Below are 24,292 nucleotides of genomic sequence, written 5' to 3' on the forward strand. Positions count from 1 at the left end.
CCTCATAACAGGAATCAAACCGGTCAGAAGGATCATTCAAATATTGAAGTTTAACAAAATCCTAGTACCTTAAAAAAGTGTAAGAAAACGTGAGTGACCTGGAAACAAAAGGTGACATGCTGCATGACAGCTACACCTGTGAGGGCTTTCCAGCAGCAGTATGTACCTGGCAGCCTCCTGCCACCTGGTGAGAGCAGCATTCTCCAACAGAGCTATTGGGCTCCTGACAGTACTCCCTTAATTTTATATTTTTTTTAATTCCTTTGCTTATGGAGTTAATTTATAATCCCCCCCCCCCGCCCCAAGTAAAAAAAAAAGTCACCCATGATGAAAATGAAACTGCTACTATCATCTATTTCTACCTACTAAACACAACATTCAACCAATACAAAAAATTATATTACAAACTCAGTTGATTTGGGACTACAAAAATACCAGCATATAAATATTCAACATTGAGTTCAGAAGCAATGATCCCAAACTGAATTAAAACGAGTTGCCCCGTTCACAGGAGGAAGCCTTGTACTCTACATCCCCTCATCCCTCCCCACCCACCATCTCCATCCTCCTTTTAAGCAACCTACCTGTCTGGGCAGGTGGAGACCAAATTTTAGAACTGGGCTGAAGCTCCGTGGGCACTGTCACGGCAGGTGACCGCTGCCTTCCAGAGCTGCTGCAGGCACCAACTCAGTGTCACTCCCCTCCCCAAGTCCAACTGCTGATTTTCATAAGAAGTTGTACAAATCTACTAGCATGATACTTTAACCATCCATCAGCATCTGGAGATACTAGCTGCAGCGTTGAAAGGTACTTAATGAGAGGGAAAAGGGAAACAGCCTGACAGCACAATACCAGCAGTTAGTTCAAAAACTGCATTAATTTATTGCTGGCAATTTTTTGCACGTAGTCAGTTCTTCTTATAAACCTGAACAAGAGTTTTAGGGAAACAAACTTTTATAGAGCATAAGGCATTTACACTGTACAATCAGATGGATTTTTCTATAGTTACTCTTGATTTCTCACTAAGAACCTACAAGGTGCTTCTTTCCCACCTTCTGCCACAACATTCCAGATATTAGAACCAGTAACATGTAAGGGCATGACTGACTGTGGATTATTCCTACTATTAACAGGAGTAGCATACTGGAGAAAACCAAATTCTACCAAATTCCTACTGATGTCAAAGAAGGAAAAAAAAAGAGGCCACTAAACCTGCATTCCTGAACTTTATTTTCATTTAAAAAACGAGGCTATAACTGCATTTTGAACCTCAGTTGCTTTTATGTTCTGAATAGGTAGATGGAGGGGGTATAGCTGGACCTTATTTCAACCTTCTCCCTCCCAATCTGCATGCAAGCAATAAGCGTGGTCAGTTCCTGACAAGTAGGCTAGCTAGATACAAGACAAATGTGAACGTAAAGAAAGTTTTTAAAGAAAGTTTTCAGGTGCTGGACCAGGAAGAGGTTCATGAAGCAAGCAATCTAAGGCATAACGCTATCTTACCTCCTGCTACATTCACTGTAGGGAGAAGAGTGAAGAAAAAACAAGTTACTTCTAGTAAAAGAAAGAGGTCACATAAGTAAGTTTACACCACAGCTGTACAACAAGGTACAAACTAATAGAGAACCACATCCTACATACGTGACTTCAACCTTCCTCCAGTACTACTTTTTCTTTCTTTACAGAACAAATAATCCAGACTTGATTTCATTTCACAGTGTTTAAGTACAGGTCAGCTTCTTAACCTGCCTTGTAGATAACCAAGCCACAGCTTGGATGTATTTGTGATTTGCACTCTAATTATATTATATGTCTTTAAATTGCAGGGGGTGGGGATAAATTCAAACAGTGTATACAATGCTGATCCCTGAAAATCATGTCTACATTCAGCCACCCAAGTAACATTCTGGGAACATAATTATTTCAAATCCCATTTTGACTTTAGTTCGTACTCCAGCATGCCATTATTCTATTACATAATCACTTTTTCACTTATGCCCTTAGTTTAGCCTAAGCGTTGCTTTAATGTGAAAAGAAACAGAACACAGGTACCCAGGAGGCAAAGACTGCTTTCAAATTTACAAAGCCATACCTAGTGCTGTGTTACATTACAGCACGATCCAGGTCTATATAGTGCACTGTGAGGAGATCTAGACAAACCCACAATACCTCCCTTCACCCCCTCACTTTCAATCCAAGACCAAGGCCCGAACTTCAGCAAGGATAATTCTGCACTACATAAATTCTAGGAAAAACAATTCTACATATTAGCCGATGACATTTTTGTTTCTCCTGTAACATAGGAGAACAGCAGGAAACGATCTTTCAAATAGGGAGATATTTATTACAAGGATCACAGCATTATTGTTTTATTGTTTGCACAATGGTAAGTTGCACATAGGGACAAACAGTACACATTTAGAATTAGTTTCACAAATTAATACATTACAAGAGAGTCCAGTGGTTTAACATATTAACTATTAAAAAAGCAATAACAAAGGAATACAAACATTACGATTTTGACTGCAGCCCAATAAAAGTTTAAAAAAAAGGTTGAAATTAAACTGTAAGCTTTATTTTTCCGAGACATTAAAAAAACCAAACCACATTGTATCCCTTCCTAAGAGACTGCTCACAAAGATGCAATAACATACAAGTACAAAAGTGAAGAATTCTGTGCTCAGTTTCCCTTAATTTTATCAGATCAAGTGACAAACCAAACATTTGTCAAAGAGCAATCACTGCTGAATGCAGACATTTCCAAAACATACAAAATGGTAATAACTCTTTAACAATAGAAAGCAAATGACCTGGTACTAGAAAAACCTTAAGCACTGTAACTGTTTTAGAAAAAAAGGTGCTTTTGTGAAAATGATTGTGAATATTCGTTTGATGCATTTTATATACAAAACTTCTTCTACATAAAAAGCAACTTGGCTCCAAAGTTCCATGTTCACACTTCAGCCTGTATCTTTATTTGCAGAGATTCAATTGAGCTATTAACCCCTCCTTAAGATGTTTTCCCAGCTATTTGTAGTGCACACCGAATTGGAAATGCAGCACAACAAGCTATGATGTTGTAATATATGCAAGATTCATAAACTACTGTTGCAACAAGTTTAACCTTCAAATTGCATCATTTTCCTCCTCCATTCCTTAGCAGCAAGTTATTGTACTATACCTTGTATTGAAAGCAGATACGCAGCTGCTTTTAAGTCAGTGCTAGTAGCACTGACAAGAAGCTAGTGAATCAACTCAGTTTTTGTAACAGCTAATTTGGGTTTTCATTAGAATAGCATATCCTGTCTCCCCCAATTGCAGGGAAAAGCTCATCCAGCCCCACAACCCTCTGCTTGCACACAGACCTCATGGCATCCTGAGCTTTCAGCTGAAGTCCTGCAACACTCTACTGTTCAGCTCAGCAGAAAAAACAAAACCAGTTTGGGAACACCACCTATGAAATGTCTGTGTCAAAACCTCAGATTCTTCTTTACAGTTGGCTGCTAAATGGGTGAAGAAAAAGGTTAAAAAAAATCCAGCTACTGACCACTACTTACCAAACTTTATGAAACAGTAAACATTGTATGTCAGCTGGTCTTAAACAACAGAACACAAGAAGCAATGATGACATAGCCCAGGACCCACTATTTGAAACTCCTCAGAACATCAAGATATGGGACCACAGGGGAACATGGAGAAAGAGAACACACAAAGAAAAGGAGACCTGTCTATGGGGTGAGGTTTGCACAGCTGTATTTTATACACATATATATACACATACATACACACAGATGTGTGCACTGTACTGTATATATTTACATCCATATACACAAAAACACCCTGAAGTAGATTTAAAGGCCATATCCAGGAACAGAAGATATGAACTCTAGTATTTGTACTAGAATATATTTTATCTGTACAAAAAAACAAATATGCATATATTCATATGGTATAAAGCTTATTAACAAAAAATATTCTGCTACTAACATTAGGTTAAATAGATGGTTTTACAAGTTTCTTTAATAATAATGCAGTATAGAACATTTCTAAAACTAGGACCAAAAATAAAAATACATAAACGGGTTTCTATTCACAAGAAAATAGCTGTTCAATATGATTCCATTTTGTATTTCAGACTAGGGAAAAGTAGCAAAATTTTTATAAATCTCCTGGGATGCAATTTAACTAATGCATCAATCTAGAAAAATAGACTTTTCAGATGAACAAAGTTGATTCACTTCCCCTTCCCTAAAAGAGGTGCCTATCTTTTCCCTCGCTTGTTTCCAGCTGGAGGTTTCTTCAGCTGAAGAAGTTGCCCTCCTGTCCCAAAGCCTGCAGATGCAGGATTAGATACCCCGAACGTCAGGCCAGCTGATGCTGTGATGCCGGGATTGCTGAAGTTAAACCCAGATGTAGTCGAGCTGCCAAAGCCTTATATGAGGGAGGGAAAAATATTTTAAAACATAAGTTATATCAGGATTGCAAGTTTGTCCTCCTTGGAGTTATGAACACCAGCCACTTTATTACCAATATTTCTAATACTTTATACTAGCATGGATCTACAGCAGTATGCCGCATTGCTAACACACTTGGACTTGCTATGACAACTTTTTTTTATTACAGCACTAATGCAGTCTACCTCTGTGATTGTAAAGAATTCTATCCTAAACCACAAGTCTATTATACCAGTATCCATACAACAGCAGCACCCAAAAGCCTCACTGAAATTGTACAACAGAAGAAGCACAACTCCTCAAGTTCTCGGTCTAAATACGTAGGGTGGGAGGGAAGGCAGAAGTAGAAGCAGACCATGGCCCGCTCACTCCACTCCCTGCAGGTAAATGGCAAAGCTGCAGTCAGAGCTCCCAGCCTTGTGCCCTACTGTCTAGGCTACCTTTGCCTGTCTTAACGTATGTGGCACAGACCATGCCTTAAATGAGAGGCAGAGAAGGCTGAAAATCCTTGCTGAATTCTTGGCAATTTAAAAACCACCCTTTACGACTTAAACCAAAAAGCAGCACTGAAAACAAAGCTTTGGAAAAACTGAATGACTAGGTGAGCAAATTGCACTGTTTCAACTCCTCCACCCTCTTCCATCAAGGTAAACAAATTGAACATTTGGTTCAGCTATCAAACAAGATCAGTTGAAGAAAATCTGCTTACAGTTTTCAGCAATACTAACACCAACGCATTTTACTTTCTTTTGTGAAATTGTATCAGTTATGCACAACCAACTTGGATAATAATTGAAACTATTAGAGAATGCTAGAAATTTCTCAACTGTTACTTAATAAGCAGAACTTCATAACTCCGCTTTTTGCTCTCTCAGGAAACTGAGTAAGGTAACCTATCACACAAACTAACAAGTATGACATGAGCAAGTTAAGATTTTAACAGTTTCATACAAGTTGCACACGGAAACCTGTAAACAATTAAAATATTACGAAAAAATGGGATTGATTCACAAGCAAAAAAGGGTATATTCTCAATACACATTACTTAACATACTTTTGTTAGTCGTCTAGTAGACAGTTAAAGCAATCCTTTGATCCCATCAGGATCTTCAACTCAATGCCAAATTATTTTTAAAGCACAGAAATAAAAACTCAACTGGTTGTCTCATCAGAATCCCAAAGTGACTCTCACAAGCCTGATGTCTTCTGTTCTCTCTCTTGTTACTGATGCTTTGCATCAAGAACTACTTCAAAACATAACATGAAACTCTTCCTCCTGCAATCTCTGGACCTGAGTTACACACCACATCATCTTGTCAAGAAAATCCCCCATTACCTACATTCCAGTAACTGCAGTCCTTCAACACGCAGCTGCCTGTGCAGAACTCATTGTCAATGTAATGAGCGTGCAGATCTAGAGTGTGACTAATGATATTGTTCATTTGGGCCTTGTCTAAATTTTGTCAAATAATTTGTCTCATCCTAGGATGTAAGGGGTGAAGCAGATGCAACTATTCCTCCATTTCCCTGCTAACTCTGAATCCCAAGTAAGATTTTGAGAGGAATAAGGTTATTCTTCATCAGGGTGTCTCATGAATTAAAAAAAAAAATCTTTAATAATCAAAGCTTGTCTTGGTAAGTTACCGTTTTACTTTAAGTATGTATCTGAGATAACAGGTGAGCATTGCCTCCTATAGAAAACATCATGAATGCCATTCATAATAAAGCTGTATGTGATCTATAGTGTCAGGAGTTCAGTAGGCAAGGGTAAAGTGCTCAGGAAGTACCTCCTCCTAGCTGCTTCTAGATGCAGGGATTATTCTGAAGCATGCAGGGAAGGCAGCCTGAGCTTTATTTGAGTAATGTTAGAATAAGAAAGAGATGTATAAACTGTGTGATAGAAGACTGAGAAGGTGCTTATTAATTTAGACGTAACTTGGAAACGAATAGCTGTTATGTCAGAAGTGCCATTTAGGGCAGCCACAAAAGTGTAGAAAGGCAGAAGGGAAATTCATCTAAATGGCTTTGTCCGTCATGGCAGCATAACAAGGCCACGGTACTAAGTTCTTAAAAGTAAACCAAACCCTAAAGCAGAGTAAACGTTCAGGAAAAAACCTTGAACAAGGTATACATTCAGTCTTATTCCTGTTGCAAGGAAAGAAAATCAATCACGGAATAGCTCAGTTCTAGACAGAAGAGTCACAAAGTCTTGAACCATAGCTACAATGTGATCAACGATTTCTTTGTTGAAATTAGTATTACTTATGTGTAAACAATTATTTTCAGAAAGTAAATGACAACCTGCCCTTCAAGGGCATAGAATTAGCATCCCCCTGAAGGACCTTAGAGTACACTTTATTCCTTGGGCTTTTTGCATCTCTGCTTCAGTCAGCTCTTTAGATAGGTAAGCCAAACATAAGGTACACACCTCCCTGTAACAGGTTTTTTTTATTTTAATGCTACAGGGATAAACAGCAGTTCAGCAGATCTCAAAGGCAATCTATTCCTGCCCTCATCCCCCGTGCTACAATAGGTGCTTTAGATTAAAAAGAATTTCCAGCACAGCTTTGACTAATGTACTATGAGCCTCTATATCTGAAACCTGCTCATAGTTACACATGGATTATATTCAGGTCTGTTTTTCAGCAGTATGAGTACGTCCAGACACAATCCCACTTGACTATCTCTTATCCCATGTACTGAGGCTGCTATTCTTCCATAAGTCTCCAACACAAATTCTCAGCTCAGCTCTTCAAAGCCTATTTAGCATCTCAGTTTTCACAAAAATAGTGTGTGTGTACATGCACCCCTTAACATTGTATCTATAAATTCAATGGTGATTTTTTTTCCTTTTTGCCATCACTTTGGGAGTCTTAATGCTTTTTACAACATCCTACTCACATCAGCCTTTTCAGTTGCCACCAAATGAATAAGATTAGGAATTGAGACTTGATTTGTAGTCAGCATTCTACAATGTCTCTGTATTTCAGAGGGAAGTCTGAGATACTTGTTTCATCTCGCAATTGTGTGCGCTAAAGAAATTGAGAGAAGACTGCAGTTGCTCAGCTTTTCATCTACTGACACAGTAGACACAATGACTGCTCCTGGACTAAGCCCAATTTACTATTAGAAGATGCTAAAGTACTTTCAGAGGACTCAAAATTTTCTCTTCAAACATACAAACTGAAATTGAGAAGAGCAGTATTACTACTAGAAACATTTTCAAATCTTTTAAAGCAATTAAATCTAACTCATAACTTACAAACACTTGACAGAAGCAATTTGGGAATCTATAATTTCCATTCTAAAATAACAACAAACTGATTGAAAACATGTGGAGGAGACTTGGGGCATTACCTAAGCAGCCTAGAAGGACAGGGTAATGGAACACTTACTAGACATTAGTTTCCGAAAATACTTAAGCACTCGCATCTAAACACAAGCAGTAACAATGCTATACCCCATAAGCCATATTCACCCCCTTTTCCTAGCTTTTTCAAAAGAAAAAGATTCAGAAACAAGATATAACTAATATAAACCATAATATTTTTTCAGGATCCTGAAGATGTTATCTAAGAAACAGGACATCTTAAAATTAGAAAAATATATAATCAGGCTAGCCTCTGGCATCATTCAAACCCATTTATACATCCTCAATAAAATTAAACTAAAGATCATATACAATCCAGAAGCGATACGGCATAGAATTTCATATAAAAATGTAAATGTTAATGTGCTTCTGGGCTACCAAATTTTTATAGAGGTTTCTATTCCATAATCCCAGTCTAGATCAAGATTTCACGACTGCTTTATTTTATAAGCACAAAATGATGGGAATTACATTTAATCTCTTTTATTCCTCGTTACCACCTTCTGTAGCCGATATTCTTGAGATAACTGAAAACAATCTTCATTTTATTAGGTCCAACTCTCTTACTGCTAAAGAGAGACTGGGTGCACTGCCACCATGACAAAGCCTGTTCTGAGGAATGCAGTGAAATGACATCTAAATTAGCTATGTTGGTGGCGTGCAGAGACAAGACAGACTTGCTTTGGCTTGATACCTTATTAGTGATGGACAACTGATCCATACTACTAGTTTTCGAATTATGTTTTTTAATATACTAAAAACTAAATTATGTACTTTGCAACTTAGCAGCTTGAAATGCTGCAATACTATTTATATAAATATTAATAATAGGTAATTTAATATAGGCTCAGGAAAAATAAGCTACAAGATAAAAACATAAACAGTGTAAGTTTTCCACTTGTTTATGATATTAAAAACTAAGCAAAAGAAGGTTGATGCTTAGACAGAGCGTACTGAAAAATCAGAGATGTTCGATCAAGAATTTACAAGGGTGTTACACATTCATGAGTGTTAGACAGCCAGCTTAGTGAGCTATTTCCACTTTATAATACAAAGCTTAAGGTACTTTACAGGCCTAATTTGACAGCACAACCCATCACTAACCAAGTTAAAACCAAAACAGAATTAAAAGCATGGCAACTAACAAGACAGTGGTCCAAGCTAATGTACTGGGCACTTGCTAATAAGTACCAGCCACTTGGTATGTTTGTATTAGTAGCAGTTAAAAAAAACATTTTGCTTTTAAAAAAGAAACATGCTACCAAAAGCCAATCCCAGGAGACATAATACTCCTTCAATCTGTCATTGAAGAAAGACTGTAAGACAGACTATAGTAAACTGTTTGCCTCAAAAACAAACTCCTATTTAAAAAGCAATTAGAGATGCAAGCTATAGAAGTGACTAAGATTTCAAACATCTGAGTTAAGGAGCAATTGCATCCATATTTTCATTTTCTCACCACCAACAAAACTACATCAAAAAAGTGAAATTAGTACCGAGTAGTTCAAATGCCACAGAAATGTTTTCAAAGTAGTTAACACAATGAATTATGGATATATGCAGAGATACAATATCTATAACTTACTGTTCAAATAGAAAGGATTAGCAAATAAACAGTTTTAAGGAAACATTCTGGGCTTCTAAAAAATAATTTAAACTTTACTTCTAAACACAGGAAGTCAAATTGCTGGTACATTTGTCACAAATTTATACACTAATTTCAATAGCTCGGTAACTATATAGACTATGCATTCAAGTAGTAACTGCATTTCCGTGCCTCAGGCTACATCTGATCCAATCTGATGCATCTGATCTCCTGTTTCCACTCCTAATTAGATAGACACCATAAACCAGAAAAGATTAATGCTCACTCAACACTATCTACCTAGGAGACCTCTAACAGAACCTAAGAACTTCTCTGAAAGTGTGTATTTAGCAAATAAATAGTTACTTTAATTGTTATATACACATGCAACTTTAAGCACATTTGTTCAGTAGCTTTCTTAGACTGAGGGCAGCAGTTTGATTATAATACTTTTGCTTTAAGATAAACTTGAATTCAAGAGAAACAAACCAACCTGCACTTAGACTTCCTGATGGTTTACTTGTAGTTCCAAACCCAAATGATGATGCTCCTGTGGCACTACTTCCAAAGGCAGAGCTACTTCCAAATCCTAGTAGAATAATAGTAAAGACATACAACAAAAAAAAATTACAGACACAGCAATTAAAGACACATAGGTTTTGGGCTACTATTCTAAAACCAAACATAATTCTAAGCATTATTTGGTAAACAAATGTTCCTGGGATTATTGTCTCAAGAGTGTTTTATTCTCAACACAGCATTGACTTAAGAAAACTGCAAACAGGAAAGCATTGGAGGAAAATACTTCCTTCAAAATACAAAACTGAGTAAAGGAAAAGATATAAGAACAGGTGAAGTAAACTATCAGAGCTTACAAAATTGCTGTTGAATGGCTGTTAAATTGGCAAGAAAATGGTAAACAAATGGCCAAAACTAAGAAAATTCAGACACGTTATACGACTTCTATTACAGAAAGCTGCAGTGTTCAATCACAACAAGGAAAAGTTCTCTAGAGTAAACATTTTCTTGAGTTTACATTTAGCTTATTTTAGAGTCGTCCCCCTCCCAGGTTATGGGGGATCAGCTTTATCTAGGAAACCACAAAATAGGTTCAATACAGAATAGAAATAGAATTTCACAATATTTAATGGGAGAAATCATTGTATAAAGGGCAGCCATAAACATATAGCTCTAATAAAACTCATACTGTTAATTCTGTAATTAACATTTTTAATTTCATAATATAACTATTTCAAGATTTCAAATTGTGTTATTAATATGAGATCACTTCAAAGGAAAAGTAAGTTGATATTTGCAGTTTGAGATAGAGGCCAGACAATAGGAACAGTAAGAGAAATACATTCTGTGATTTTGGCTGTCTCCAGAGGTTTCCAAAAGAGAAGAATATTTGTATCTGATGAATTTATGCCCCCATCTTATGTTTCAAGTGTCAGGGAAATACTTGCATTTCACTGCAAATTGAGTCTTCACCATTCCTTTACAGAAGTAAATTTTAGATTTTAAAACTAGTAAGGATTGAACACACTATCTGAAGTCCTATCTTTTGTCCTATCTAGTTTGAAATGAATTACCAATGATCAGGCAAGGTGTCTGCAAATATTTAATGAAGCATAGCATCCCTATGCTAAATATCTTACATACTTAAAATGCAAGAGCCTCTATGTTTATCACTGACAAAATTGACAGAATATTTATCATTAAAAGAAAGCGAATTTCCCCAATTAAAATGATGTTTCAAAATATACATTAAAAATTGTCCTGTTCAAACCCCCCAAGATTAAAAAAAAAAACAAACCACAAAAAACCCTTCAGTATTCATTCTGCTAATTTGTTTCCAAAAGCACACCTGCAGGACATTTTGCATGTATTCCTTCATTCTTCTACATTTGCTTCTATCAGACAAGTCTTGATTTGTCAAAAGATGAAAAGTTTTGCAAATTAATACAGAATAGATGAAGTGCAAGCAAATGCCCTTCTAAGCAGAGAACTAGCAAAAAAAGAATACAAGTTAGGCCTCCAAGACAAAACTAGAAGCAGTTGTCCACCAATTTAAAAGAAAATGTTCTTTAATTTACATAGGCAAGATTGGTGAACACAGATAAACAATCTGTAGTCTACAACCTCTTTGGTTGAAAAGGAAGAATTTTATGGTGGTTTTAAGGCATTTAAAACATTGTGGGAACAGCCTAGTAATTCAGAAGTACTTTCCTATTAGCCCACTATTCTCAGTTATTTTTCCTGTTTAGATGTACAAACTTTCATATCTGAAAAAGCTTAAAATCTGATGAGAAAGGACAGTGGTAGATTTAAAGATAACTTCAAGATGATAATTTAAGGTAAAATTGATGCAACGTTCAAGTTATATCATCTTTCCAATACCTAGTGATATTTAATAATTTTAAATACAACACTGATTCATGTGTTTGGCTCAAAGAGGCAAAATGCAGGGATGCAGACTGAGGTGGCAAAGAGGAGAGGATGTAACAAGAAAAACCACAACACATTAGGTCTGTGCTCAGCAGATGTAACAATTTTCTTTGCAGATCTCGTACAAAAGCTTCAGAGGACACTAGTGTCTTTTGAGTTGTGCTGTAGGAACAGGAACCCCTGCCCTATACAAATAGGAAATTTACATGCAGATTAGATTCTACTAATCACAGATTCTACTTGTAGTTCTACTACTGAGAATTCATTACATTTAAATGGAAAGGTCTACATGAATTTTATAATCTTTATTACCACCTACTCTTTCACAGTCACGTGTCCTCTTGGAATACATTTCCCACCAGCACTATTAACATTTTGATAAGTATTTTTCCCTCACCTTCAAATGTTGCTTTTTCAGTTTGAAGAGGGATTTTTTCTTTTTCCACCTCAGCACTGAGGGACAGAGTGACAGCTAAAGCAAGTATGTTTCAGCAAGCAGGATCCCAGAATTGTAGTAATTTTTTAGCATTTATTCTTATCTTAATCTAAGCAGAAATCAATCCCTATAGTTAAGAGTTGTACATAAAGGTGAAAAACTTCTATGGATTAGCTATGGCATGACCCAATGTCTCAAGTGCCTAACTTTCATATACATAAAATTAAGTCAAGTTGTAGTTACAAAAGGATGTACTTGATGTACTTCCCTAGGTTTAAGAACAGAACTTCTATGTGATTAATTCATCCTGGTTTTTCAGTACAATGGCTTATTAGTCTTAGTATTAGCCTTAGCAACTCCTTCTGCAAGACATGAAGAAGTTTGGAAAGCACAGACTGCCAGATTGCAAGGTCCTTCCCTGAAAAAGATCATCCTCTTAGGGAGTTAAAGGTTTGCAAGAGATTAAGATGTGCGGTATAATAATTAAATGAAAGATTAGAAAAGTTAAAGTGTACCTCCAAGGCTTGAAGAACCTAAGCCACTTGATTGCAAGCCAGTGCCAATACCTGAGCCGAATGGCGTTCCAAAACTAACTCCCAGAGATGGCTGTGGCCCTGGTATAAAAAAAATGAGAACAAACTTGCCTTACTCTTTCATAGTAAAGAGGTTCTTTATTTATTTATTCAAGTATTTGATAATGTGAACATCATTGCTTTCAACAAATCCCATTAAGATCCCAAACTTTACCTCATCAAAATTCCTCACTTAACTGACTGCCTCTACATCCACCTAGTAAAAAAATCTAAAAAACCACTGATTGTAGTAAGGTGAAACTAGTCAAAGCTAGTAACATAGCAACACCATTTAGTATTTTTAAAAGTTAACCAGTCTCACCTTACACTTTAAAACATTAATCAAAACCTTGAGAGAACTCATAGGTAACAACGTTTTGCCACCTGTATTAATGGAATCAGAATAAGGGAAAACCCTTCAAATTAAAAACATGAGCACTGACACTAATGTAACTAAAACTATATTAAAAAGTTAATTTAATAAATTGGAATCTTCAAAACTAGTCAAGTATTCCATCCAAATTTAAACAGAACGCTAAGATAAAAAAACAAGACAATGACTTTATTTTATTAAATTTATTGTTCATTTTTAAGCAAGTCAATTACACAGTAACATGACAATTCAATTCTTTTCCACACAAGTGATAACTGAGATCTTTTAAGCTCTGCTACATAACACCATTCAATAAGGTAAACTAGTCAAACCACCTGTTTAAATAAACATTTACAAAAGGCACAGTTCTGTGTACCTTAATGAATTAGATACATTCAAAATTTCAGAGTCAGAGTTTGTCCCATAATTAAAAAAAAAGTTGACAGTACTTTCCCTGCATATTCACACTAAGATGCAGGACTGTCAAAAAAACATTTTCAGTCTGCCAAGATGAAATTTACAGCCTCAGTTCCTTCCCCCCACCGCCCTTAACCTTGGGAAATAAAGAATCAACTTGCTAGCCCATTACTAACACATTTTAAAATAATTAATTCTGATAAATAATTAATTTATTTTGACAGTTTTCACAGTACAATCTTATACTCCTGTCTTTTTCAAACAGTTTTCAGTGCACTAGTTTAAAATTTTAACCATTGAAGATAAGATACAGTGCCAAACTCTTAATCCACAGACATTCACACCTTTCCTCAAGGTAGCCTTCTGCATCTTTTTGAACGTACTTTATGTACCATATCAATGAAAATGATGATTTATTCAAATATTACTATACAAGCTCAGATGATTTCAGTCTTTCTCCTGAACCATTATCACACTTGGGCTTATTTTCATTCAAAACTTCCTCCTTTGTACTATAAAGTTTCCTGTCACTAATATTTATCTAGGAGTTTTAAAATGTAAATATTTCAAGCTTTTAAAATAATTTCAGTATTTGAAGATTTAAATGGAAAATCATTCTGAATCAAGTGAAAGGCACTGTATATTGAAAAGTAACATTTTTGCTAGGAACACAAAATTCTTATGTGAACCAAGCTGAACGACATCTGTATACTCAAAGTAGTGTTAAACTAGATTTTAAGGGCAACTAAAAGTTGTTAGCTTTCAGTCTCTGCTTAGCAGGGAATAGTGGGGAAAACCAAGCTATTTTTTCAACTAAAAAAAGTATATCATGTTATAATGACAAATTTTCACATAAATTTCAAACTAAACTTGTTTACATCCAGTTTAAATAATGATACATCTACCTAGCAGCTCTTTAAAAATAAGAAAACTGTTATCACTAAAAAGAAACAAAAAACCTACACAAGTTAGTCATCTAATAAACTAAAAGAACTCCAAAACACATATCCAGTCCCTTCTCAAGTGCACAGGTTTCTATCTCAGTAGGAGGCACTGTTAGTGGAAGACATTAAAACAAAACACTACAGTCCTCCAGGCCAAGCTTTTTACCAAATGCAACATGCTTTTTAGAACCAGTAAAAAAACATTATTCTAAAACACCTCAGATTATATAAAACAGGATCTTATGCCTTAGGCTAACAAGCTTTTCATTGAGCAACAGCACATGATATTTGTTGATTTTGTACCATAATGTTCTGAAGGCATCATCACTACTTACAGTTCTTGTAAGTAAACATAATTTTCAATAGCAAAAACCTAGTAATAAAAGATTCTTCAATGCCAAAAGTACTAGCAAAAAATTGGCACTTCTGGCTATTATAGGTACAAGACAAATTCTTTATAACAAGTATTTTAACATTTTAAAACTTGATACATTTGCCCTGTAGAGCTTTTCAGTTTAATGAATAGGACCCACTACAAAGAGTCCACACAGGTCAGCCAGATTCCCTAAAGTGACATTCTGCAATTTTTTAAATCACAGCTGGTCCTAACAGTGAACAAATTTAGTGTCACAACTTAGACCTGATTCTGACAAAATAATACACTAATTTTAACCAAGGTTGATATCAAATTACACAATAAAAATTTTAAGTGCTATAAAGATTTCAGTATCCTTTCTCATTAGCACTTCAGTCTCATACCGAGTCAAGCCAAAACATAAGAGTGTGCTAATAGCTCGATAATGCTTTGACTAACTCTGCACTTCACCAGTTAAGGAGAGAGTAACTAAGTTTTTGGGAGGGTACTTCATTTTTAGAGGAGGAAAGGTGAGCTTGAATAAAAGCATTTCTTTAAGACACTTAGTCTTACCAGAAAAACATCAGCCTCATGCATTTACAGCTCTTAGTTCACTAGGCTTTGATTTCCTTCAAAATCTTTTACTTTAGTCCTATCAATAATAACAGGTAGACTAGCCACCATCATTTTAACTTCCATGCTGTTCAAGATTGCTCAGGGAGAGTGCAGGTGAGGCAGTGGATAAAACTCTAGCTGCTACTGCACAAAAGCATGACCAGCCTCACTGCTACCAATAAAGCTATGCTCAGAGCAAAAGTGCTAAACTAGGGAGAAAAGTTGTGTGCAAGCAAGACTTAAGCATAATTTTAGTAACTCTAGCTTCAAAAAACAGCACAAAAATTGTGCTTCAGTGTGCACACCACAGTCCTGGTGTCCCGATTATCCATCCCAGGAGACCAGTGGAGTGCATCTTTGCTCCCTTTCTTCCATATGGCCAGGATCCACTGGCTTGAATTAGTTCAATAGAAGCCAGACATGTCTTGGCACACAGAGAGAACATAAATAGGGTGCGTATCTACACCCAGGAACTGGGGAAACATTCCCTGATCCCACAGCTTAGATGTAGCTACTAAACTTTTAACTTCTGAACACAAATTTAAAATAAATTATTATCTATCTTTTTCAGAGAAAGAACAGTAACTAACTCTAAATTAATCTTATGAAATAGACTTAACCATGTAAACATCAATTATTTTTTTTTAAAAAAGACACTAACCATCCTGATCCCTCAATACTAGAGTACCATAGATTAGATTTTAGTCAAAAACTTTAAAGCCCAGATAAATTTCCTTGGTTTATTCTTATCTTCAAGAACAGCAACAGCAGGTCAGGTATTACACAGACACCCTCTCCCCCCCTTAACATACACCTCATTTCATAGTCTTTTCTGTCATAATCTTCTACCACTCCTCATCTATCCCACACTTCATGATCTAGATCTTAAAGAAATACATGCTATTTTAACTTAGAGCAGATAGTTTATCAAATTCATAATAAGATAACACAAAGTTAAAACATGCAAACATTTGCAGTTTTACTGCAGCAAATGGCCATTTGAAAACTCAAACAAGGAAAAGGAAATGAAGAGGAGGCAGTCTTTAAATATTTAAAGATTCCTGCAAAACTGCAAGAATAAATTCTTTTCCTGTTCCACTAAGAGTAAGACAAAAATTGGCAGCTTTAATCTGAAGCTAAGAAGTTTTAGGTAAATTGTTGGGAAAAAGTCAAGCACTGAAATCGGTAATCTAGGAAAGCTGTAACTCTCCTTCCTAGCAAGCTTTTAAGACTTTAAGATATCTCTGAAATAGGTCAGGCCTGACTAGTCCTGTTTTTGAGCTAGAGGAACAGAAAAGACTTCAAGTTCCATTTTCTAAGTTTTAAGTACTCTTGAAGGGCCACTCAAAACATCAATCTACCTCTGTTTCTCCCCATCATCACGTGAGTTGCATGGAGGGTAACAGTATTCCAACTGAATAAATAGTAAACAAATTGTTGTCTACTTTTGTTGGCATGTTTGACATAAGTTAATGGCTTTGTTCTGTCTGCATCACTCTTGTAGTTGGCACATTTTTGACTTTTGAAATACTCTGCCAAAACAACCAACCAAAAAAACCCCCCCAAAACCAAACCCAACCTCAAAACCAACCTACATTGACTCCCATTTGCTCTTTTCACTACAAAATGTTACAAAATACATCAAGGTATAAAGTCACCTTACATCAGGTGTGTTGGTACAGATCAATTTTGCCTTTTTTTTTTCCTCCTCTCTTCAACTCCTACCCCTAAGAGAATATTCACAAAGTCATGCCATAAATGGCATCAATTTACTGAAGTTATTAGCAGTTCTCTTGAATCTGGACTAGGAAGAAGTTCAAATCTCTCACCCCAATTCACAAAAATGCAGGTGTAACTTTAAACGTGGCATCCCAGGTATATGACTTTTATACACAACTAATCCAGTAATGACCTTGGAGAATATTTAAAAAAACCATGAGACAAGGAGGAAGATGAAGGGAGAGGGAACTACTCTGGCAACATTAGGTTGCACAAGCCAACTTCTATCTGTATTAAAAATCCTGAAGCATGACATTACATTATCTCGTGTTTTCTGTTTAAAACCAGACTCTTTTGCAGATGTCACTTCAACCAAATTTCCATGGATTAACATAGCAGCAACAGGAAGACTATGGTCTATGATGGAAATTTAGAAAAGAAATATTTCATAAAGACTTCATTCATTGCGTTCAAAATATTTTGGTGTATTTGTCTTTTAAACCCATCTCCTTGCTGTTTATAAAGGCCAGGGCTGGAAGAACATTTTATTTTCCTTTTATGGAGATGGCAAGGACAGTCTACTAATTTGTCAAACTTAGGGTGGTCGCTGCATAGGTCTTTAATTAAAACCATTGAAAATATGACTGCTATTATAAGACAAGAGAAGGAAAAGGTGATAATATGACTTTCAGCACACCTACGATAAACAACATTCTAGAAAAATGGTAGAATGAAGTTACCTATGATTTTCATAATTTGCTGACAGACACATATCCACGTTCAAGTAAAATTAAATTGAATTTATCTTATTTCTGTTAAATGATTAAATATTAATTCTATTCTCTACATTCAGGAGTCCCTCTCTGAGAAGTGTTGGTTAGTATAACAATGTCAACTAAGGTGCCTTAAGTTATTTCCTTTGCCATACATATCTATTCTTCATTAGTAGTGGGTCATGCATTTCCTCTGTTTTGGCCTTCCTCTGACACACATGCATACACAGAACCACTGATCCACTCTACATTCTCTAATATTTAGACGCAACAGCAGAATGGCTAGCAAAAACTCCTCAACATCACCCTAACAAAGGAGTTGGCTATAAAATAATAAGCCAGGCATCTGTCTTCCTATTCTACAGACGTTTGCTCCACTATCCTTCCTGTTCTACAGCATTTTTTCATTTTATAGTTCCAAAGTGCTATATAAAAATGCAATATTAATTTTACATAAGAAAAGGTAATATGCATTTAGATATTCTCTCCTCACCGATTTGCAATAATTTACTATAACCATACAATTCTGGAAAGAGGCTATACTATGTGTATTCAGAGATGTTACTTAAGAGTGAAGACTCACATTCCAAGGGGTAAGTTCGAACAACACAGTAAATATCACTAATACAAGTAAATTCACAAGATTAAGTATCTGTTGTATAATTATTGCTAAGTCTACCCTGCATTTTTCTATTGGCTATGTATCAGTAACTTTGCTCATCACAATGTTTAGATTTTTAGTCTAACACAAAGGAAGACCTCATAGAAAATTTTACACAAATTTACTATTTTTGTTACACTAATAATCTATAACTTGAATGCACTCAGACCTGTAGCAGGCTGTTGCTGCTGAGTAAGTGTTGCAGCCATCGCAACGGCTGCTGCATTTGGTATGTTGCTGAAAGGGGTCGGTCCAGTGGTAACACGTGGCGCGCTCTGCCACTTCTTAGCTTCTGTTCGTCTTGCCTCAAACACATCCATGGCATCTCCCAGAAAGGTTTTCCTGTAGCCAAGGTATTGGTCTTTGAGCATCTGAAGAGGGTGGGGGGAAGCCATTTTAGTTCAGTGTATTTGACATAAAACCTTAACTTAATAAGGAAAGAGACACTGAGTTATAAACATTTTAAAATAAAAAAGCCTCCCACAACCCGAAAGGGTCTAGTCAGGGTATAAGCTGGAAAGAATTGTTTTATATCAGCTACAGCCAGAACAATTCAATTTGTATCACTGTACTAGCGGACCCAAAAGGCAAAATACAGCCATCTTACTAGCTTGTAACAAACAATACACTCTTCTTCAGTGCTACCCTTTCTGCATGGAATCTGCTTTTGCTCCCCTATTACCTTCACCTCTGTTGCCTTCCTTCCTTTCACTCTTGCCTGCCTTTCTTAGCACAAAGCTAAAGAACCTACCAGAATTTTAGAATTCGCTCGTTTCCGATGCATTTCATCAACTATATAATGCAGTGCAAATGCAATAGATCATTCTGCTTTAGACTAACAAGTAGTCCAAATCTGTTGTGTCGTGATTCCCCTCCCCTTGTCTATGCCCTTTCCTCCCTCAAAAGCCCACCTTCTGTGGCAACACCTGGCGTGGCCTGTTCATCATGAGCCACTTCTACCTGTCACAGATGAGGGAACTATGGATATCTTGGGTAACATAAAAAGAATAAATGGCTTCAATTAAAGAACTGATAGAATTATTTCCATCTTCTAACAGAAAATCTTTAAATGCAAAAGATTTATTAAAACCAAAGAACAGTAGGTTCAATCGAATTTTATGGAAGGCGTACTATGTCCTGTGTTCCTGGCTAATGATATGCTTGTTTCCAAGAAGAGGAGCTTACAGTCCAAAAATTCTGACTCAGGATTTGAACAGCTGTAGTTCTAAATCTATCAGTAAAAGCAGGAAACACAGAAAGAATGACCTCACTGTCACATCAAGAGTGCTGCCTTTGGAGAGAAGAGACATTTGTAGAACTCTGATGAGATTTAATACAATGACATGCTGACTGCCATAGGAGCTGACAAATGCCATTAGACATTGTAGAGCAGCTCTTAAGGCTAATCTATGCAGAATGATTTAATGACATTCTCTACTTGAATTGTGCCCAATCACATTTTACTCTTCACTGACCTCAGATACAGAATACATCTATATGTTCACAGATGATGTAAATATATTTAACAACTAGCCCTGCGCAAAGATGTTTTAGGCCATATTTTTCTACAACTTCAGACCTTTGAATCAAAGCGTATGTGCAAACCAGAAAGCCTGCTTCAGACAAAGGAATGAATTGCAGTCACAGCTCTGCCTTCACAAACCATAAGGCAGAGACAGCAGTTTAAAAACTGCTCTCCTCTCCTAGCATCTCCTAGCTTGAAAAACTAAGACAGATGGTCAGAATGACAGATCCACTTAAGCAGTACATCCATTTTTCTGATTTTTAAGTTTTAGTTATAATTGTGTCTTCCAAAATATCAGCCTTCATGTCCACCCACTAGATTAAATCTCAACAGCCCCCCATCCTCCCCCAAAGAAAAATCCTCAAACCAGCCTCTTAGTTTCAAGCAATAGAATACTTAAGCTGAAGTAAAGCCTTTCCTATTCAGTCACGCAGACAAGGTACTGAAGATACTATTGCTTATCCTTGTGTACTAACCCAGCTCTTCATACTGAAGAGGAACAAAAATGTGTCGCCACCAAGACCACTACATAAGTTCAGGCTACAGTCAGATCTCAGAAGCAAAGAGTCCAGAACACATCTGGGATCCTTTTCATGTAATTCTGCCAAAATTACAGAGGAGCTGATATATTCTATACCAAAACTGAGTTAGCCAAGAGCAGCATAAATATTTGATGGCAGGTAGCTGTAAACCAGTGAATATCCTTGCTGACAGAAGTAATGCAATGCAAGGAATCTAGATCATACAATATCCTCAGTATCCCCGAACTTTATTCAGGAAAAGTAAAAAGTTTCAGATGTTTCGAGAACTAGCAATACTGTGCAGAAGAAGCTTTGAGAAGGAAACAAGCAGAAGATTTACCAGAGGTATTTCTATTAAGGAAGTCACTTAGCGGAAACAATCGCAAACACTTGTACTCTTCTGCCAGGTTTTTTTTGTAACCAAGAAGGATTGTGATGATCTCAAGAAAAATTATGGATTGTAGAACATTCACATTTTGTCAGTATGTCCAGAACTGTAAATGGGAAATTCCAGCCAGAGTCCATGATGGAAAAACCAAACTTAACTAGGACCTTTGATACATGAGCATTTTTTAACAGTAGCCTTTTTTTTCTATATATATATATCTGTCCACAAAAACCAGGTTGAAAAAAATTAAGCCAGAACACAATTTTCACCAAAATTCTTTGCTATGTTGAAAGATTTTACATATGAATACCTACTTTTTTTCCTGTTACCTATTTGAGTAAGAGCAGATTTATATCATCTTCACTCGAGATCAAGAGGTCATTGGGCAAAAAGCAAAACATAGAACCATGAGCTCAAAGACAGACATTTCAAAAATTGATCAACAATTAAAAAGGAAAAAGAGTTAAATGAAAAACATTTTGTAACGTAAATGACTGTGGAGTCACTTTTTTTTAATCAAAGCACTTCTCCAGGACAGTTTGAAAATTTTTAAAAGCAGTTACTTTAACAGAAGGGAAAAAAAAAGAATACCTGAAGATATAATATATTTTCAGAAAGTGACTCTCTGTAGTTCTTTCACTAAATACACAGGAATACATCAAAACAACATACCTTTACATTTTCATGTATTGATTGAAGTTGTGCAGCTAAAGCTACAAATGTTTGATAGATTTTCTGCATAGCCATAGACAAATCTGTAAGGGGCATATAAAATATTGGTAAGTGACAATCTTACTACCAGGAGAAAAGATTTAGTGTTTATATCACAGCAAGAAGCCCACCCAAAACCCATACAGCACAAAGCACAAAAATAATTGCATGAGAACAAGTTAATGTCTATAGGAAATACAGAACCTGATAGCCACAAGTCACCAAAGGACTACTTTTGGTAGGGCTTCAAACTGTATTTTGGAAAGTATTCTTTCATCAGATTTATTTTTATATGCATGGCAATTCATTTCCTATGATTCTCTCACTTAGCAAAGCTAAAAAATTTTATTTAACCTAACTTTATCTAATTACATAGGAACATTCTACCTCATTGGTTTTTACATAGAGTTATATCAGGTTTTCTTGTATTTGTACATATTTTCCATTCTTTCTGACTTAAAGCACAGTTAAGTATTCAGTTGATTTTGCCAAAGAGACCGCAGTAGAATGGAAGCTTTACTTATATTTTAAAGACATGCTTAACAAGCACCACAGGAACTCCTATTCTAGCTCTACCCACAAGCATATCATAAACACAATGGGGAGCTTCTTGCCTACATAAAGTCTTAGATTTAGGATATCCTACTTCCCACATAGATATGAAAGTGTTTTCAGTGCACTGACCCAACTAATGCAAAACTTTAGCATTAAAGGGGAAATCTCAAAGGTTTTGGCAAAATGAAGCATCTGCTGACAAAAAAAACGCTTTTCTGAAAGAAGCACTGAAACAATGTACCAAAGTGGACAACAAAAGTGAAGTGGTCTTTCACTGTGAAAAGACCAGCTTCTGCACTTCCTTGAAGGATGCATGTAACCTACTGAAATGCAAATAGTAGCTATCAAGTTCTTCAAGATGTGTAGGTCTGGCAATGATTCTTGAACTGAAAAGGTCTGCCTCTCCGTAGGGGAATTTCTTCATTATAATTTTGCATTTCTTTCTGAAAAAGAAAAGCTGGGGAACAAATCTCATGCCAACCTGCAGGGTTGTGGAGGCAGCGGTATCTAGGAAGACTGGCCACAAGTTTCCAAACTGTCTAGAGGCAATTTATTGATACTGAATACTAGACATTTGAAAGTTTTCAAGATATTCTGGGTCATGGTTTCCTGTATGGTAAAGACTACATATACAATACAGTGTTGAGTAGATCACCAGATCATTTGCTGACAGTCTGAGCATGGTGGCACAACAGATTAAGCCTTGCTCACACAAGCAAGGAACCTTTAGATAATAGCAGAAACTGCTGAAAAACCCAAGGAAAATCTGTGAAGGCATCCCTCTCCTACTCTGGACAGACAAGAAGATCACATGAAAGATAGAGGACCCTCAGGATTCAGCAGATCTTCCATTCTGGAAGCTAGGTCTAGACAGTTCTCTTGTTTTTGACGTATAAGGTCCAGAGTCTAGGTACCATCCTGTGATGGCAAGATGTTCAAGTATCATGTGGCACAAAAAGGCATGCACTTGAAATCACTGCTTATTGCAGGACCTGTATCTAAAATGGCCCAAAAGATAAAAGTGTCTACAATCACAGGAATCGTGGCCAACCAGAAGCCTACTGTCCAGAGGTCAGTATTCTCTGACCAGAGAGATTCTCCCAAGATTGAATGATCTGGCAGCAAACAAGACTAAATTTTCTCAGTCTGTCAGAGCTGAAGGCAGTATCAACAGGCTCCAAACTAAGGAAAAGTTCCCATTTTGATTTGGAGCTGGCAGAGCAGACACCCCTGTTTGGTCACACAGCCCAGTGCAAGACAGAAGGTACCAAACATCAGCCTTATATGAGCTAGATGCTCAATGGAAGGAGATGGATGCAGCAGCAGTCAAAACAAACTAGGCTTACAAATTCCACCTCAGGAACTGGATCGATCTTAAAAAGCACAAGAACCTTTATGAATTTAACCTTTAATTCCAAATCTTTACATTGAACAACTGCAGAATCTATCTGAACACTTATTTCTGTATATTAAACAAGAAAAGCCAACAATAACAAAGGAGGAGATTAAATACTAAGTTTTTCTTATAGCTATAAGATTTTTTAATTTTTATGTATGAAACACTGAAATTGAAACATTTACCTTGTGGAGTTATGTGTGAATTATTTGCTTGAGTAGCAAGATGATTTTCTAGCTCTTCTATTTGTTGCCTGTATTGCTGCAGCTGTACTTCAAACTGCTCAACCAAGATTCTGAAGTAGCTATAGGAGCAAAACAATGAAATCATATGATTAAACTTCACTAGTCTGCCCCTATTTTTTTAATCTCATCTGTATTAGCTCCCAATTTTCATTTAATTAATTGCAACAGTTATGTTCTATGACATTCTTGATGTCCCTCTACTTGTGGAGAGTAAAGACTGTATTTCTCC

The 24,292-nt window shown here is 36.3% G+C and overlaps 1 protein-coding gene across 7 annotated transcripts in view; it reads right to left on the minus strand.

The window, feature by feature from the left end:
* Positions 1–2,323: 2,323 nt before the first annotated feature.
* NUP58 (nucleoporin 58) overlaps positions 2,324–24,292 on the minus strand; it is a 38,315-nt gene continuing 16,346 nt past the window's right edge. For 5 of the 7 annotated variants that reach the window (XM_049823028.1, XM_049823024.1, XM_049823029.1 and 2 more), the window contains 6 exons: positions 24,004–24,122; positions 21,829–21,911; positions 18,892–19,093; positions 12,809–12,907; positions 9,903–9,998; positions 2,324–4,431 (listed from right to left, as the gene is read on the minus strand). In XM_049823028.1, the coding sequence (XP_049678985.1) occupies positions 4,262–4,431; positions 9,903–9,998; positions 12,809–12,907; positions 18,892–19,093; positions 21,829–21,911; positions 24,004–24,122 (769 nt within the window). In that variant the 3' untranslated portion in view covers positions 2,324–4,261. The remainder of the gene's footprint in view (positions 4,432–9,902; positions 9,999–12,808; positions 12,908–18,891; positions 19,094–21,828; positions 21,912–24,003; positions 24,123–24,292) is intronic. The other 2 variants (XM_049823025.1, XM_049823026.1) reach the window with 2 other exon arrangements.

This window comes from Accipiter gentilis, chromosome 19, assembly GCF_929443795.1.
Source record: "Accipiter gentilis chromosome 19, bAccGen1.1, whole genome shotgun sequence".
In the NCBI taxonomy this organism is placed as follows: domain Eukaryota; kingdom Metazoa; phylum Chordata; class Aves; order Accipitriformes; family Accipitridae; genus Astur; species Astur gentilis.